This window comes from Hylobates moloch, unplaced genomic scaffold (genome assembly GCF_009828535.3).
Source record: "Hylobates moloch isolate HMO894 unplaced genomic scaffold, HMol_V3 SCAFFOLD_14, whole genome shotgun sequence".
Classification (NCBI taxonomy): domain Eukaryota; kingdom Metazoa; phylum Chordata; class Mammalia; order Primates; family Hylobatidae; genus Hylobates; species Hylobates moloch.
The window spans coordinates 13,547,422-13,564,568 of record NW_026652289.1 but is presented as its reverse complement, the minus strand read 5'-3'; the positions used below and the strand labels follow the sequence as shown (position 1 = coordinate 13,564,568).

At 45.9% G+C, this 17,147-nt stretch overlaps 2 protein-coding genes across 12 annotated transcripts in view; one reads left to right on the top strand and one right to left on the bottom strand.

Moving 5' to 3' along the window:
- The window catches only part of LOC131381120 (putative T-complex protein 10A homolog), a 123,140-nt gene that overhangs the window by 37,793 nt on the left and 68,200 nt on the right, over nt 1-17,147 (bottom strand). Inside the window, exon 4 of one of the 7 annotated variants that reach the window (XM_058427269.1) lies at nt 3,324-3,503. The exons of the other annotated variants lie outside the window; for them this stretch is intronic. Coding sequence (XP_058283252.1) covers nt 3,441-3,503 — 63 coding nt within the window. The 3' untranslated portion in view covers nt 3,324-3,440. Of the gene's footprint in view, nt 1-3,323; nt 3,504-17,147 lie in introns of those variants that run through there. 7 annotated transcript variants of the gene reach the window in all.
- Nucleotides 1-17,147, top strand: part of EVA1C (eva-1 homolog C) — a 112,187-nt gene that overhangs the window by 90,477 nt on the left and 4,563 nt on the right. For 4 of the 5 annotated variants that reach the window (XM_032174532.2, XM_032174534.2, XM_032174536.2 and 1 more), the window contains 3 exons: nt 1,598-1,741; nt 7,979-8,059; nt 10,627-10,716. In XM_032174532.2, the coding sequence (XP_032030423.1) occupies nt 1,598-1,741; nt 7,979-8,059; nt 10,627-10,716 (315 nt within the window). The remainder of the gene's footprint in view (nt 1-1,597; nt 1,742-7,978; nt 8,060-10,626; nt 10,717-17,147) is intronic. The other variant, XM_032174533.2, reaches the window with a different exon arrangement.

The window sequence follows — 17,147 nt, the reverse complement described above, 5'->3', positions numbered from 1 at the left end:
AATTCTTTAGCTAAGGCTTTGAAAACGTCTCCGTCTTGTTCCAGTTTACATTTCCTATTCATTCGCTGTGGTCGCCCCGCCTACTCCCGCCTTTCCAGCCTGTGGCCAGCCCCTGCAGGCGTCCTAGCGCACTGCCTTAGTGTTCATGCTTTCTCTCTGGCCTGCCTCTACCCAATTTCCGCTCTTTCTTTCAAGATCCAGCCGCTCTGCTCCCACCCACAGTGGTCTCTCCCGCCTCTGACCTAGCACCTCTTATCTGCACCGTGTCCTGCTGACATTGATTCACTGTTTCCACTATCAGACACCAGCTCTCACATGTGTGTTTTGACTCTCTAGCTCTATTGCAAATCCTGCGAAAGCAAGGTAGGCTTTTTATTTATTTATTTATTTGAGACGCAGTCTTGCTCAGTCGCCCAGGCTGGAGTGCAGTGGCACAATCTCGGCTCACCGTAACCTCTGCCTCCCAGGTTGAAGCAATTCTTGTGCCTCAGCCTCCCGTGTAGCTGGCACTACAGGCACATGCCACCACGCCCCGCTAATTTTTGTATTTTTAGTAGAGATGGGGTTTTGCCATGTGGGCCAGGCTGGTCTCGAATTCCTGACCTCGGGTGATCTGCCCGCCTCTGCCTCCCAAAGTGCTGGGATTACAGGCGTGAGCCACTGTGCCTGGTCCTCTTTTTACTATTTTTTTTTCTGATGGTACTTAGCACAGTGCTTCATCCGCCATAGGTGTCCAACTGATATTTACTGATTTTAATGATGTTGTGCCAGGGTGCCAAAAAACAAATCTTCATGTCAATTAGTTTATTTCATTCATTCATTCATCAGATATTTACTTGCCTTCTACAGTGGGTGAGGTGTGGGAATTAGATGATGAACAAAACAGAAATAGTCTCTCCTGGAGCTTATGTTCATGTAGAGGAGATTGATTCTCAAAATAAACAAACAAAATATTTCAAAGCGTGGTAAAGGTCATAAAAGAACCAAGAATCTTCATTCAATGTTCTTCATATTTTAACCAGTGCAAAATGAAAATGCAAAGCCCCTTGTTCAAAAATAGATCAGAATTTCGACTGGGTGCGGTGGCTCACACCTGTAATCCCAGCACTTTGGGAGGCCGAGGCAGGCGAATCACTGGAGGTCAGGAGTTCGAGACCAGCCTGGCCAACATGGTGAAACCCCTTCTCTACTAAAAATACAAAAATTAGCTGGGCATAGTGGCATGCGCCTGTAGTCCCAGCTACTGGGGAGGCTGAGGCAGGAGAATTGCTTGAAGCAGGGAGGCAGAGGTAGCAGTGACCGAGATCGTGCCATTGCTCTCCAGCCTGGGCGACAGAACGAGAATCAGTTTCAAAAAAAAAAAAAAATTCAAGATGGCGCCAGCAGAGCATTAAACCCAGCTCTGGGACTTCTACGACAGGATCATGATGCTGGCTCTGCCCATCTTGGGTGCTTTAATGAGACAGAAAATAAGCAGAGAAACTCTCCATTTGATTTGAATCCAGCTCAGCATATTTATTTACACAGAATGCTGTAGGCTATGTGGTGGCCCTGTGTGGGATGCAACGTGAAGTTCTGGGTGTTTCCTGCCTTTCAGATTGCTTGTCTTACTCAGCTTTGCAAGTCCTATCCCGAAGGTGCTATGGGAAGCAGAGATGCAAAATCATCGTCAACAATCACCATTTTGGAAGCCCCTGTTTGCCAGGCGTGAAAAAATACCTCACTGTGACCTACGCATGTGGTAAGAACACACCCCCGACCAGCTGCCTGAAGACACTGCCTCTTTTGGGGGAGGGTGGTGACCATGTGAACAGCAGGAGTTTGCCCAGAACAGGCCAAACACTGCTCCTCCTGAAGCTGTTTGGTCATCCCAGATACCCGAGAGCCCTTTTTTCTTTCTTATTCTTGTTTATGATATTCATGTCAGATAAGCAATAGAATTTTCTTTGGTCAAAATTTGTGTAAAGGCGCCTTTAGCAGTCAGATTGGCAGCCAATGGGGAGGGTGGAGAAGGAACAACCAAACAGGGGTAAACTGATGTCACTGAGAACAGTGATTTTCATCTGGGTAAATTTATTGGGATGTCATACGAGTTCACAGTCATATTGTGTGTCTCCTATTTAACCTTCCAGTTCTGCTTTTAGGCCCTAAATGACTAACTCGCTGTACTGCCAACAGCTATTTTATCTACATGCCCACAGTGTTGAGTCAACAGATCAAATGCTTACCCTAAAACAATAAAAATTGTTACACGACAGCATTACTTTGTTTTCCTGATGCCTTTAAATGATAAAATGAAATGCCTTCTTCGTTTAGATTCTAATTTCATAAAGCCATATAAAAGCAAATCAGCAGTTTATTATTTTCTGAGGATACTGTGGATTTCCAGTTTGTAATCCTAATATGTTGACTGCTTTTTTTTTTTTTTGAAATGAGCATAAAAGAAAATGGAAAGCAAAGAGCATTATAACGGAAGAACCTGATACCTATTCTCTTGGAAATCTCTTTTTCCCCTGCCAAACATTCCTAGCCATTTGATGTTTGCAACAGCTTTTTTGAGATATAATCCACAGACCATACAATTCACCTGTTAAAGCATACAAATCAGTGGTTTTTAGTATATGCACAGAATTGTGCTACCATCACCACAATCAGTTCAAGAACATTCTCATCCCCCCAAAAGAAACCCTGTATCCCTTAGCAGTCAGCCCCCCAAATCCACCCATTACACCTGCCCCAGCCCCAGGCAACCACCCATCTACTTTCTGTCTTTATGGATTTGCCTCTTCTAGACATTTCCTAGAAATGGAATCATACAATGTGTAGTGCTTTGTGTCTGGCTTCCTTACTTAGCATCTGTTTTCAAGGTTCGTACATGTTGTAGCATGTCTCAGTACTTTATTTCTTTTTGTTGTGTAATAATATTCCATTGCATCCTTAGACTTTTATATCCTGAACTAAAAATGTTGTTCTCTGCAATATCAATGCTGCAATAGATATGATGAAGTGACTATATAAATGTATTACCAAAATAATGGCACCCACTCTTACATCACAGGAGGGATGGCTTTACCTGCTCTGTCTTTATTCCTGCTGTCATATCTAAGTAGCTCTAAGTAGCATGGGGCCCATTTTGGCTGAGGTTCCCCCAGAGGCCAAAAAGGTCACTCTGAGTACATCCTTGGATAGCTCGTCTGGTAGAGTGGAGGACGGTAGACTGGACACGGGTCACACTGAGGTTCCAGTAACTTCAGGCCTCTTCATCAGAGTGTTGAATAAGAAACAGAACTTTAGCCTCCAAATAAGGTGTAGTTTTGGCCGGGGACCAGGAAAGCTGAGACACCACTGGGCTGGGGCCACCGTAGCCCTGGGAACGGAGTATATTCTAGTGAAAGGAGACCAGGTGACTGGCATAGTGACAGCTAAATCTGGAGATATATTCAGAGTTGATGTTGGAGGGAGTGAGCCAGTTTCTTTGTCTTACTTGGCATTTGAAGGTGCAACTAAAAGAAACAGACCAAATGCGCAGGTTGGAGATCTCATCTATGGCCAATTTGTGGTTGCTAATAAAGACATGGAACCAGAGAAGGTCTGTATTGACAGCTATGGATGAGCCAATGGAATGAATGTCACTGGACAGGATGGTCTGCTTTTTAAAGTGACTGGGCTTCATTAGAAAGCTGTTAGCTCCAGATTGTGAAATCAAACAGGAAGTGGGAATACTCTATCCACTGAAGATAGTATTTGGAATGAATGGAAGAATATGGGTTAAGGGGAAAACCATCCAGCAGACTTTAATTTTGGCAAATATTTTAGAAGTTTGTGAACACATGACATTAGATCAAAGAAAACAACTCTTCTCCAGATTGGCAGAAAGTTGATATAGGTGGACTTTTTTAATGGGTCCGTTGAGCCAAGAAACCATGGGTTTCCTGGGGGAAACTTTTTCAGGTGAACTTCCCCCCATTTAGATATTCAGAAGACAAGGTATGAAGGTACAGATTATCTTATTAGAGTCCTAATTAAAATATTTTCATAAGTAAGTTACTGATTTTCACCCATGCTCTTGTGGGAGAGAAAATCATTACAGAATCATGATGTATTCTTTTATTCTGTACAATAACATTTACTAAAACTTTTTTTAAAGGTGCAGTTTCTAGTGTGCTTTCAAGGATGAGGCAAGAACAGTTCCTACAGCTGAGGCTCTTCTTAGCTAATTGTATTAGTCCGTTTTCACACTGCTGATAAAGACATACCCGAGACTAGGCAATTTACAAAAAAGGGGGTTTAACTGGACTTAGAGTTCCACGTGGCTAGGAGGGCTCACAATCATGGCGGAAGGCAAGGAGGAACAAGTGCCATCTTACGCAGATGGCGGCAGGCAAAAAGAGAGCTCGTGCAGAGAAATTCCCATTTTTTAAACTGTCAGATCTCGTGAGTCCCTTTCACTATCAAGAGAACAGCCCGGGAAAGACCCACCCCTAAGATTCAATCATCTCCCACAGGGTCCTCCTACCAGGTCCCTCCCACAACACGTGGGAATTATGAGATTTGGGTGGGGACACAGAGCCAAACCACATCACTAATGCTGAGATGAAGATGAGCTTTCAGGGCCTGGGGGTCACATGTCCCAGTTCAAGCTTTTTTTCCTTCTGTCACTCATTCAGGACATTGTTCTTTGTGTCAGGAGCTGTGCTGGGTGCCAGGGATTTTGTAATAAACAAAGAGACACGGCCGGTTGCGGTGGCTCACGCCTGTAATCCCAGCACTTTGGGAGGCCGAGGCGGGCGCATCATCTGAGGTCAGGAGTTCAAGACCAGCCTGGAAAATATGGTGAAACCCCATCTCTACTAAAAATACAAAATTATCTGGGCATGGTGGCGCATGCCTGTAATCCCAGCTACTTGGGAGGCTGTGACAAGGAGAATCACTTGAACCCAGGAGGCAGAGTTGGCAGTGAGCTGAGATCTCGTCACTGCTTGGGTGACAAGGGTGAAACTCTGTCTCAAAAAAAAAAAAAAAAAGAGACACGGTCCTGTTTTCATGGGGTGAGCAGTTGAGGGAGAAAGGCAAGCATTAATCAACTAGCCAGACACATCATCATGACCTATTGTGACAAATGCTATTTTAGAAAAGGGCAGAAGACTGTAACAGTGGAGGGGGCCTAATTTAGATTGGGGATGGTGGTTTAAGTCTTCCAAAGAGAACCATACTGTAGGGTGAACACTAGGGTATGCACACTAGTTGCACACTAGGGGCCGAGACGCTGAGGTTGCTGAGTGGGAGAGGAAAGGTGTTGATGAGGAGGAAGATGACCCTGGTTTAAACTGCTGAGAACAGGGTCCTGCACACAGTAGGAGCTCCATGAAGAGTGGTTCCTAGTGTTTTCACCAACATATCGGAAGTGGAGCGGGTGCGTGAACAATCACACCCCAGTCCCCGACCTCATTCTGAACCAGTTTGAAACAAGGAGATGCAAAAATCTGACAAGTGTGTTGACAACGGTGATTTTAAAGGTCCTAAAAGATTCTCCGGATATCAGAGCCATTTTCACATAGTAGAGGGGCACATTCCCTGCAGTGGCCTGTGTCATACACAGCCAATTTAACCTTTTCACTGCCTGGTTATTCTGCAAAGTGCATCCTAGAATGCCCTTCCTCTCTGAGCTCCTCTACAAAATTCTGATTCTTTCTCAAACTTTAAAGCCTCTGGCATTTGCCAAGAGCCAAGGCCCTCCTGAAGCCATAGTTTGAGAGCAAGCCAAGAGGCAGACATGAGAAAGAAGTACCACTCCTGGCAGGGAGAGCTGACACTTCCTAGGCTACTGCATCCTTCTCAGGGCCCAGAAATGAATGCGAGGTAATTAAAGCAGAAAGCATTTTGCAGCAGCTCAGCTCAGCTCTCCGGAGCTGCCATGGTCCCAGGATCAGTGGTGTGCCCCGAGGACAGCCAAGGGACATTCCTCGAGGCCCTGGAAATCATCAGCCACCTCCAGCAACTTCACCGGGCCTCCCTGGAAAGTCTCCCTTGCTGCTGATGGGCACGAAGGCGCCAGGGCCTCCTGTACATGGAAAACTCAAAATCTAGGAATGTCCTGTGGTTGTTGATCCTGGGACATCCCCAGAAGAATTTAGTTACGCCCTCTGAGAGAGGAAACAAGGTTTTCTTGCTGCTGAAGATGCCTCACTTGTTCTTTTTTAAAAAAGCAGTGCAATTGAATTTGCAGTTTGTTTTAGCTTTCTTTCCATTTCCTGTTGCTACTTCTCCGAGATCTCAGCTGGGCTGAGGAACAAACAAAAATAAGCAATTTTATGCAGCAGGAATATTCAGTTTCCACTTCCTCCTCCCAGCCTGCGGCAGTGTGCTTGGCCTGCAGAATTCTTGCTCTGCCCTCTGTTTCAGCGGGTGCTGTCATCTGCCGGCTGCTTTGCCTGGGGATTCTGACATCCCAGGGCTTATTCTTAGGGTCAGTTCGGCAGAGTCTGAAACCACCTTCAGAGGAGTCGGTCACGCTGCCATCCTCTCTGCATCTTTCTGTAGTCCTTTCTGATAATATTTAGCAAATCACTTTAGCACAGGGTCTTCGAATTCTTTCCAGATTTACGATGGAAACACAGAGGCAAAGAGCTTGGGGTAGAAAGCAGAAGAGCAGGTGCTGGGAGAGTTTGATAGTGGATTTTGAGTTGGTCACAGTCATTTTGCTTTACTAAGTCCAGGGAAGCTCATCTTCAGAGTTAACCACCCTATTTTTTTTTTTTTTTTTTTTTTTTCTGAGATAGAGTCTTGCTCTGTCGCCCAGGCTGGAGTGCAGTGGCACAATCTCAGCTCACTGCAACCTCTGCCTCCTGGGTTCAAGTGAGCACATCCGGCTAATTTTTGTATTTTTTAGTAGAGATGGGGTTTCGCCATGTTGGCCAGGCTGGTTTTGAACTCCTGACCTCAAGTGATCCACCTGCCTCCGCCTCCCAAAGTGCTAGAATTACAGGCATGAGCCATCATGCCCAGCCCAGAGTTAACCACTCTATTGAGGTGTTATTTTCCTTAAAATTCTATTACACGTGAATACAATGCAATGATTTTTAGTAAATTTAGAGTTGTGCAACCATCACTACCCTCCAGTTTTAAAATATCTTCACAGTGCCCAGAAGCTCCCTTATGCCCATTTGCCGTCACTGCCCCATTCCCACCCCCCTGGTCCCAGATAACCGCGCATCTACACATCTACTTTCTGTCTCTAGATTTGCCTTTTCTGAATATTCTGTACAAATGGAATTAGGCAATGGATGGTTTTGTGTGTGTGTGTGCATGGTTGGCTTCTTTAACTGAATGTGATGTTTCAGAGGTTCATCCACGTTGTAGCATGTATCGTTATCAGTACTTCACTTTTTTTTTTTGGAGATGAAGTCTCACTCTGTCACCCAGGCTGGAATGCAGTGGTGCGTTCTTCGCTCACTGCAACCTCTGCCTCCCAGGTTCAAGCAATTCTCCCTGCTTTAGCATCCCAAGTAGCTGGGATTACAGCTGTGTGCCACCACGCCCAGCTAACTTTGTATTTTCAGTACAGACGGGGTTTCATCATGTTGGCCAGGCTGGTCTCGAACTCCTGACCTCAAGTAATCTGTCCACCTTGACCTCCCAAAGTGCTGGGATTACAGGTGTAAGCCACCATGCCGGGCCTTCATTCCGTTTTATTACTGAGGTGTATTCTGCTGGATGGATATATCATATCTTGTTTTTATTCTCCATTTTTTTAATATTGCAAAATGGGCCTAAAATGACCTCTCTAGAGCATTTGATAATCACGTGGATACCATTGGGTTGTGTGTATGTATGTGTATTTAATAGGAAGAGTGAGTGATTCTTGCACTGATTTGGAAAGTGATTGTAAAATCTTACCTACATTGCATTTAAAAATATATTAAGAGTACACATTTTAAAAATATACCACGAATTTAAAATATTTCTTTTTGGCTTTTAGTTCCCAAGAACATACTCACAGCGATTGATCCAGCCATTGCTAATCTAAAACCTTCTTTGAAGCAGAAAGATGGTGAATATGGTAATTTTTATGGCTTACTACCAGCATTTCTCTTTAAGTAAAGGTAAACAGCTCCTGGGTGACCACAGTTGGGCACACCTTGGTTAGAATGGAAGGGGCTGTCAGGAGGTGTGTTTGAGGTACCCGTCTGGTGATGATAGTGCTTTGGCCAATAGTTGCAAATGAACACTATTTTATTTTGTTTTGACTTTTTAAAAATCAGAAGTAGGATAAACCTCCCCTTCATTCTCCTCTCATGTCCTAAAAGGAAAATCACTTTGAAAAGACATCTGCTCAGAAATAAATTTGGGCTTCCTGGGTTACACAATGAGCTTTTTGCAAAGCTGAGCCCATTGGAAGCTGCGTAGGCGCCAGGGCCAGCTAGGGCCTGAGGGCTTCTGTACCTGTGTACATGCCACTTTCCTCCTTAGCTTGCTTGCTTCCTTCCTTTCTTTTTCTTCGGAGTTTCACTCTTGTGGCCCAGGGCCAGCTAGGACCTGAGGGCCTCTGTACCTCTGTACACGCCACCTTCCTCCTTAGTTTCCTTCCTCCCTTCCTTCCTCCCTCCCTTCCTTCCTCTCTCCCTCCCTTCCTTCCTCTCTCCCTCCCTCTCTCTCTCTTGCTCTTTTTCTTTCTTTCCTTTCTTTCCTTTTCTTTCTTTCTTTCTTTCTTTCTTTCTTTCTTTCTTTCTTTCTCTCCCTCTCTTTCTCTCTCTTTCTTTCTTTCTCTTTCTTTTTCTTTTTCTTTGGAGTTTTGCTCTTGTCGCCCAGACTGGAGTGCAATGGCGCAATCTCCATTCACTGCAACCTCTGCCTCCGGGTTCAAGCGATTCTCCTGCCTCAGCCTCCCAAGTAGCTGGGATTACAGGTGTCCACCACCAGACCTGGCTAATTTTTGTGTTTTTAGTAGAGACGGGGTTTCACCATGTTAGTCAGGCTGGTCTCGAACTCCTAACCTCAGGTGTTCTCCTCGCCTTGGCCTCCCAAAGTGCTGGGATTACAGGTGTGAACCACTGCACCCAGCCCCTCCTTAGTTTTCACTTGGCTTTTGTAAATGGGGTGGAGGAGTAGGGGGTTGAGGGGATTAAGCATTTGGATTTTCTTATCAAATCTAGAATGGAATTCAAACCCATGGGGTCCCTAATAGAAACTGCAGAGACCCAGTAGAGCATCTAAGATGTTAGGCTATGGTGAGAGTTTTGTCTTGTGTTACCTTTATTATATGTATTAGGTCTTTCCCCCCTAAGTATAAAAGTAAGTATGTTTGATATGAAAACCACATGAAAGCACCCCTAGTCCAAAAGCTCGGAGAGAACTATTGGTAATGTTCTTCTGTGTCCTTCTAGCTGGCCACCTTGGCTTTCTGGCAGGCTCTGTGTTCCTTAGCTCCACTTCTCTTTTTTAAAAAAATTAACTCATTAATTAACTATTATTATTATTTTTGTAAAGACAGGGCTTTGCCATGTTGCCCTGGCTGGTCTCGAACTCCTGGGCTCAAGCGATCCACCCAACTCATCCTCCCAAGGTGCTGGGATTACAGGCGTAAGCCACCGCACCCAGCTTCCACTTCTTTTCCTAACAGGGCTCCCACCCGATCCATAAAGAGCCTGGTCCCCCTGCAGTGGGGTCCTGAGAGCCAGCGCTGTGCCGTCTCTCCTTAAAGGCATCTGTCCTGTCTGACATGGCTAGGAGTCCCCCAAGCCACCAGGATACCCCATCATAGGCTTGCTAAGCTCTATCCAGCAGTGTAACCAGGATCTAAAAGCAGATTTGCCCCACATTTTGCTGTTGTTTCCAAAAAAAGTAGCCCAATACAACCTCCCTCTGTAATGGAGGCTTGTTTTATCTCTGGCCACACAACAGACAGCAACTCCATGCTTAAAGTGAAATATTATTGGCCAGGAGCAGAGGCTCACGCCTGTTATCCCAGCACTTTGGGAGACCGAGGCGGGCAGATCACCTGAGGTCAGGAGTTCGAGACCAACCTGGCCAACATGGTGAAGCCCCATCTCTAATAAAAATACAAAAATTTGCTGGGCGTGGTGGCACGTGCCTGTAATCCCAGCTACTCAGGAGGCTGAGGCAGGAGAATTGCTTGAACCTAGGAGGTAGAGGTTGCAGTGAGCCAAGATTGCGCCATTGCACTCCAGCCTGGGCAACAAGAGTGAAACTCCATCTCAAAAATAAATAAATAAATAAATAAATAAATAAATAAATAAATAAATAAATAAATTACAGCGAGATGTTATTAAGCCTCTGAGGGGTGTGATGAATGTCACTGTCTTTAGGATGGAAAAATCCATTTGTTCCCTTCCACAGTGGAGTGGAAGACCAGCACCTGAAGTTGGAACCAACACTTAAAACAATTTCTAATCCTTTTTGTACTTTAATATTTTTGGGGACTGCTTACTATTTAATAAGTGTTCTTCCTGGGTTAATCTTCTGTAATTTAGCCAGAGGCCCATTTGTTTGATTTCTGTGACTTTTAATAATTCCGGCGGTCCCTGGGGTAGGAGCAGCAGGGGTCTCTTAGAATAGGCGTACTATGAACAGCTGTGATTAATTGGTCTTGCATTTTTCATGAAACAGGTATAAACTTCGACCCAAGCGGATCGAAGGTTCTGAGGAAAGATGGAATTCTTGTTAGCAACTCTCTGGCAGCCTTTGCTTACATTAGAGGTAGGTCAATGAATCAAAGCTTCCTAGAATGCTGATGGATTTACTAAAGTCTTGTTAATAAATGTGCTGTTCAATTATAGCACTCAGATAACTAAAGGACGATGACTTCAAGTTTGACATGCCAACCACCGCTTCTAAGATTCAGAAACACAGAGGCCTGAGTTCAGGCACAGTCGCAACCAGGCAGTCAGCAAGAAAACCACATAAACAGACAAAGTCACACTATTTAGGAGTTGAGCTCCACAGATATTTTTCGCTTTTGAAAAGTAGAAACCCGAGGAATGCATTTCCCAGCTCTAAAATTCAGGAAGGAACTAAGATTATTGAATTCCAACCCTGACTGGAAGAAAAATGAGCCAGAAGGTCATTTAGTAAACAAGACACATCATGCCCCATGAAGACAGAGCCACTTTCTGGGTCATGAGTGTTATTCCTAATGGTTGTCAAGGATTCCCTTGTTAGTCTGCCCCGTGAGGATCAATCAGACTCAGCCCTCATGAATTAGCAGAGCCAAAAGGCTTATACCAAGGCCTGCCACACCGTGGGGACCTCTTCATTGAGGGGAAGGTATGTACAATTTTTCCTTACCACCCTCTCTGCTTATCTTAAGATAGAACGCATTTTGGAATGCCATCTGCAAGTTTCAGCCACGCCTGCCTATGTTCAGAGAGACAAAAACCAGAGACCTTCAGTAAAATACATGTTAATATAACACATAACAGTATTACTATTCAAGGCCTGCAAAGATGGGCTATTTGGGGTAAGCCTGTCTCAGAGGAAAATAGAGGCTTAGGGAATGTATTTGTCTGTTCTCATGCACTAATAAAGACATACCTGAGGCTGGGTAATTTATAAAGGAAAGAGGTTTAATGGACTCACAGTTTCACATGGTTAGGGAGGCCTAACAATCTCGGTGGAAGGTGAATGAGGAGCAAAGTCACGTCTTACCTGGTAGCAGGCAAGAGAGCTTGTGCAGGGGAACTCCCCTTTATAAAACCATCAGATCTCATTAGACTTAATTCACTATCACGAGAACAGCATGCGAAAGACCCACCCCATGATTCAGTTACCTCCCACCGCATCCCTCCCATGACACATGCACATTATGGGAGCTACAATTCAAGATGAGATTTGGGTGGGGACACAGCCAAACCATATCAGGGAATGATCTCAATACATGAGATGCAGAGTTCAGTCTTGGGGTCCCCTGCTATTCTATTGTCCTCCTGCATCAGGATTCCTCCTGTGTGTGTGTTGTGTGGTTGTTGGTTTCTTCTGTGGGTCCTCTCTTTTCTAGCCACCTTCTCATTTTCATGTCTTGCTGTTCCTGATCATTGTCAATGTTAAGAACTGTAAGGATTTTTATTGTCAGAAATATCCCCATATTTACAAAGTCCCTGGGGAGCTTCTTGGAGAAAAGCCATCATGAAAATCCTCCAGACAGAGAATAACGATTGAAAGGGAACGAGACTGACATTGCGCTCAGTGAGCTGTGGCCTTGCTGTGTGCTTTACCCCAACTACCTTGTCCGTTCCTCTCAACAACTGCCTTAGCCAGCCCAGCTGCCATAACAAAGTACCCGAGACCAGATGGCCTAAATAACAGACACTGATTTCCTCACCGTTCTGGAGGCCAGAATTTCATGATCAAAGTATTCACCAATCACTTTCTGGTAAGGACTCTCTTCCTGGGTTGCGGACAGCAGCCTTCTTACTTGTCCTCACATGGCAGAGAGGGGGAGAGACAGAGACAGAGACATCTCTTCTTTTTATAAAACCACCAATCCTATCAGATTAGGATTCCACCCTTACGGCCTCCTTTAACCTTAATTAGCTCCTAATGAGTGAACTGCGGGGAACACAATTCCGTCCATAGCAACAACTCTGAGAGATGGGACTCTGATCCCCTGTTCTGCACTTGAAGCTGGTGGTCACAGGAGTTGAGCCATTTGCCTGAGCACACCATGGACAGCGGCAGGGCCAGGATTCAGGCTCAGCTAATACAAGGCTTGCACTCCAGCTACTCTGAATTTTGAAGGATACAACCACCTCCCCACTATGATCCTGAGTTGTCTAAATTAGCTTTCCTCCATCCCTTTCTATCCGTTTATGTGATTGTCATTCCCAGAAACCACAGGATAGAGATATTCGTTTAGTGACTATCTCTCCTGCTAGTGGCTCAGCTCCACAGGGTCAAGTGCTTTGTCATCTTATTTCATGTGGTATCCCTGCATCTAGGATGTGGTGCTGGTACAGAACAGGTGCACAGTCAGTAATTAAGGAACAATTGAATGATGACTGCTGACCTGGGCTTAGGAGCTTTTTCCTGTGCCTTACTGTCATCCAATATTTGCTATTTATAAGATGTCCATTTTTTTTTTAAATGTAAGGACTTGATGAGCTGTTATTTGATTTTATTGAGGGGTGTTTGGGGACATTTATCTCAGCAAACCATGACCACTCCTCCATACAATGTCCAAGAGAAAGAGTCTCTAAATGCACTGTGTTGGATGTTAGCTAAATGAAATCACCACAAGAAGCTTGTGACTAAAATCACGGAGGCTCACAAGGCCCTAGTAGAATGGGCACCTCTGGGCTTGCCTGTGGGTTTTCTTGGTGTGTCTGTGTTGCTGTCTGGGTGGCCACTCTAGAGGTGGGAAGCATGCAGCACATGCTTGGGGGTCTGCAGGCCAGTGTGCCACAGGGATGCATGTGGACATCAGGCTGGGCCATTTCGACCTAAACAGGCAGTGGCCACCAGCCAATGTCACACAGTGCTGAGCTCCATCCTCACTGCTGCTGGAGAGAGGTGCCCAGACAACTATCAGTCACATCCCGGCCCCACTGTGGGGATGTGACCCACGGGATGAGCTGCGGTCTCTAGGCACCCCCAAAGCAGAAGCAGCTGGGAGCCAAGAGTGTGAGCAGGGCAGTTTCCAGCCCAAACCACCCAAATAGGTGGCAAATGGAGTGAATCCAAAAGTACATTTCCCAGGTCAGGCTGCAAGTAGCTTTGACACAGTAGTGCAGTCCAGTGTACATGGGGACAAGGAGATGAGAAATCAAAATCCAGAGGTTTGTCCCCTGATATTAAAGCACAGAGGTTGGCGGAAGGGACAGGAGGATGTCCAAGGGTCCCTGGTGAAGCGTCTCCTGGGGTCATTTGAATGATCTGTGAGATGGTTTCCCCAACATTGAAAAAGCTTCTTAGGCATGTTTGAATTTACTGTCATTTCAATAACACAGACTTACTCCCTGAATTCATTCTAGAATCAAGATCATGACTCTGAGGAAGCTCATAGAAAAACATTGGAAATTAGAGAAATGGAAAAGGAGTGGTGTGTATGTATGTGTGTGTGTGCATGTGTGTGCATGTGTGCATGTGTGTGTGCATGTGTCTGTGAGCATGTGTCTTTATGTATGTGTATCTGTATGTGTGTTTGTGTGTGCATGTGTGTATCTGTATGTGTGCCTGCATGTGTGTGTGTGGGTGCGTGTGTGTGTGTATGCATGCATGTGTGTGCATGCATATGTGCGTGTGTATCTGTGTATGTAAGTGTGTGTTGGAAGTTCTTAGCAAGGCAGTGTAATAGATGGCTCAGCATGAGCCATTGTCCCCTGGCAGATTGTGCCCAAGGGGACTATGTATTTAGACAGTCTTGCATGAGAATATGACCTCTCCTATTCCACCTAATTACTGTTTCATTGACATCTGGCTTTGGGTGTTTACCTCATATGTGCCTGCAGGCATGCCTTTTGTGGCCTAATATTTCCGTCGCTGCCCCTGCCCCCTTGGGACAGTGACAGATGTGTCATCAGCCTCTGGCAGGCCCTGCTGTGGGCTTCTGGGGCGCAGGGGTAAGGAAGCTGGGCCGAAGGGACAGGCTTGCAGCCTGGGATGTCCTGTGTTGGGAGGCATCATTGTTCCATAAGGGAGGAACTTTAGGGCCGCAGATAAGCTCATACTGAAAGAGAAACACAACAACACGCTCCAGAGTCAGAGCTGTGTGATTCCCCCACCAGGGAGAACCATTGGAAATCAGCACCACCTTGTCACAGAGATGTGGATTCGGATGTGTTCCCACGGTCTCCAATCTCTAGTTCCATGATAGAAGGTTTCTGTCACACCCCTAAGTGCTGTCAGACCAGCACTCGGTACACTTTGTGCTTTCTTCTGGACAACCCTCAGGCCCTGACTGCTGCCTTGATCCTCTCAACAGCAATAGGGCCCCAACAGGGGGAACCCTCACCATGGCCTCTGGGTGTCTTATCTGTACACGAACGAGCTGGAGTGTGCGTTTGCCCCAAGTGTCAGGATCTAAGCGTGGAAAGGAGCCTTAAAGGCCATAGGTCCCCCTTCGGAGGCTCCCAAGGGCATACAACAGCTGACCAAATTAAAGTCATTCACTCCAGCTGGGGATGAACCAAGGCTAAATTTAGAACAATGCCAGCAATAACACAGGGTGAAGATTCTGTTCAATCACAAGGAAAACTTTGTTTTTCCAGAATACAGAATAGGAAAAGGAGACACAAAAGTATAAAGTAGTCCAAGCGATTCTAGAGAACAGTTGACGTGCCCTTAGTGTAAAGCCTGGGACCATGGAGAGAGCCCTGGCCTGAGCTTGGGGTCCCAGCCAAGTGGCGGCTTTGCACAAGTGACTTGGCTACAAGAGGCGTTGGACCAGCTCATCACTAAGATTCCAGCTGACCAACATCTGGTGAGTTTGTAACTTCAAACCAGTTGATTCAGATGACTAGGAAGCCTCGTTCCCATGGACTTGCCAAGCATTGCCCATGTTGTCCATCTCTGGTGGCTGGATCTCAGCAGAGTTGATGCAGACTTGCCCTAAAGAGTGTTCACTTAGCAGGAGACAGGCCTAGGCCAAGAGGCACCTGGAGTCTTATGAGAGAAGCTCTCCTGGCAGGAGAACCCAGACACCCACCTCCCAGGAGAAGAGGAGAGGGAAAAAAAGGGAACTGATTTATGGAGTCCCATCCCCAGGGCGCCAAGCCGAGTGCTTAAATCCACAATTCCCTCCTCTTATGCACTCAGCAAATATTTTCATAATGCCCACTCTGTGCCAGAGATGGCACTGGGGATTTGGCAAAGAGCAAGACGGTTCCAGTCCCTGCCCTCAGGAAGCTTGCATTCTAGGTGGAGAGAAAGGATGACACCCACTCAGCGAGTGAGTGACGATTGTAAGTTGGGCTGTGAAGAAGACATTCAAGATACTCTGAGACTAAATGACAGGGGACCTGGCTAGGCTAAGGCAGGGGGAGGTATCTAGTAGTGCTGGATGAAGAGGGAGGAAAGAACTTTCCAGGCTAACAGAAGAGCACATGCAGAAACACCAGAGCGTGCAGGCATCTGATGCGTCACGAGTGAGGAATGGGAGGCCGGAGTGGGAAGCAGAGAGGAAGCGGAAGTTCTCGGGAGTTGAACTTGGGGAGGGTGACAAGGGCCAGGTCATAGCTGGCTTCCTAGGCTGTGGTCAGGACTTGACTTTCATTGCAAAAGTAATTGTGATTTCCGACATTCCTTTTTTTTTGAAACAGTCTCTCTTGGTTACCCAGGCTGGAGTGCAGTGGTGTGATCTTGGCTCACTGCAACCTCCACCTCCCAGGTTCAAGCCATTCTCCTGCCTCAGCCTCCCAAGTAGCTGGGACTACAGGCACACGCCACCAACCCTGGCTAATTTTAATTTTTGTATTTTTAGTAGAGATGGGGTTTCACCATGTTGGCCAGGCTGATCTCAAATTCCTGATCTCAAGTGATCCGCCCCCCTCAGCCTCCCAAAGTGCTGGAATTACAGGTGTGAGCCACCACTCCCGGCCGATTTCCGCCATTACTTTTGCACCAACCTAATAGCTTAGGAGAGGGAAGAGGCCATCTATACGTTTTAAGTCAGGCAGTGATGTGACCCAATGTGTGTTTCTTAAAGATTATAGAGGCCATGCAGGAAAGATGGTTTATATATGGTCTGTGGTTGCTTTTGCACTACAATAGCAGAGCTGTTATATTTGCAACAGAGACCATATGGCCCATAAAACCTGCAATAGTTCCTATCTGGCCATTCACTAGAAAAGGGAGGCAATAGAGGAGGATGGAGACCAAGTGCTTGCAGAGAAGATGGAGCAGAACAGTGTTTCATCCCTGTTTTTCAGATAATTTCACACGGTCGAAAGACATCTTAATGAAAGTGAAAGTACAAGGCACTTACCAGGAGATATTCACACCAGATGCCATGGCTCACACCTGTAATCCCAGCACTTGGGGAGGCCAAGGCAGGAGGATCACTTTCAGCCAGGAGTTTAAGACCAGCCGGGGCAACAAAGTCAGACCTCATCTTTACCAAAAAAATATAATAAAAAGTTAGCTGGGCATGGTAGTACATGCCTGTAGTCCCAGCTTCTAAGGAGGCTGAGGTGAGA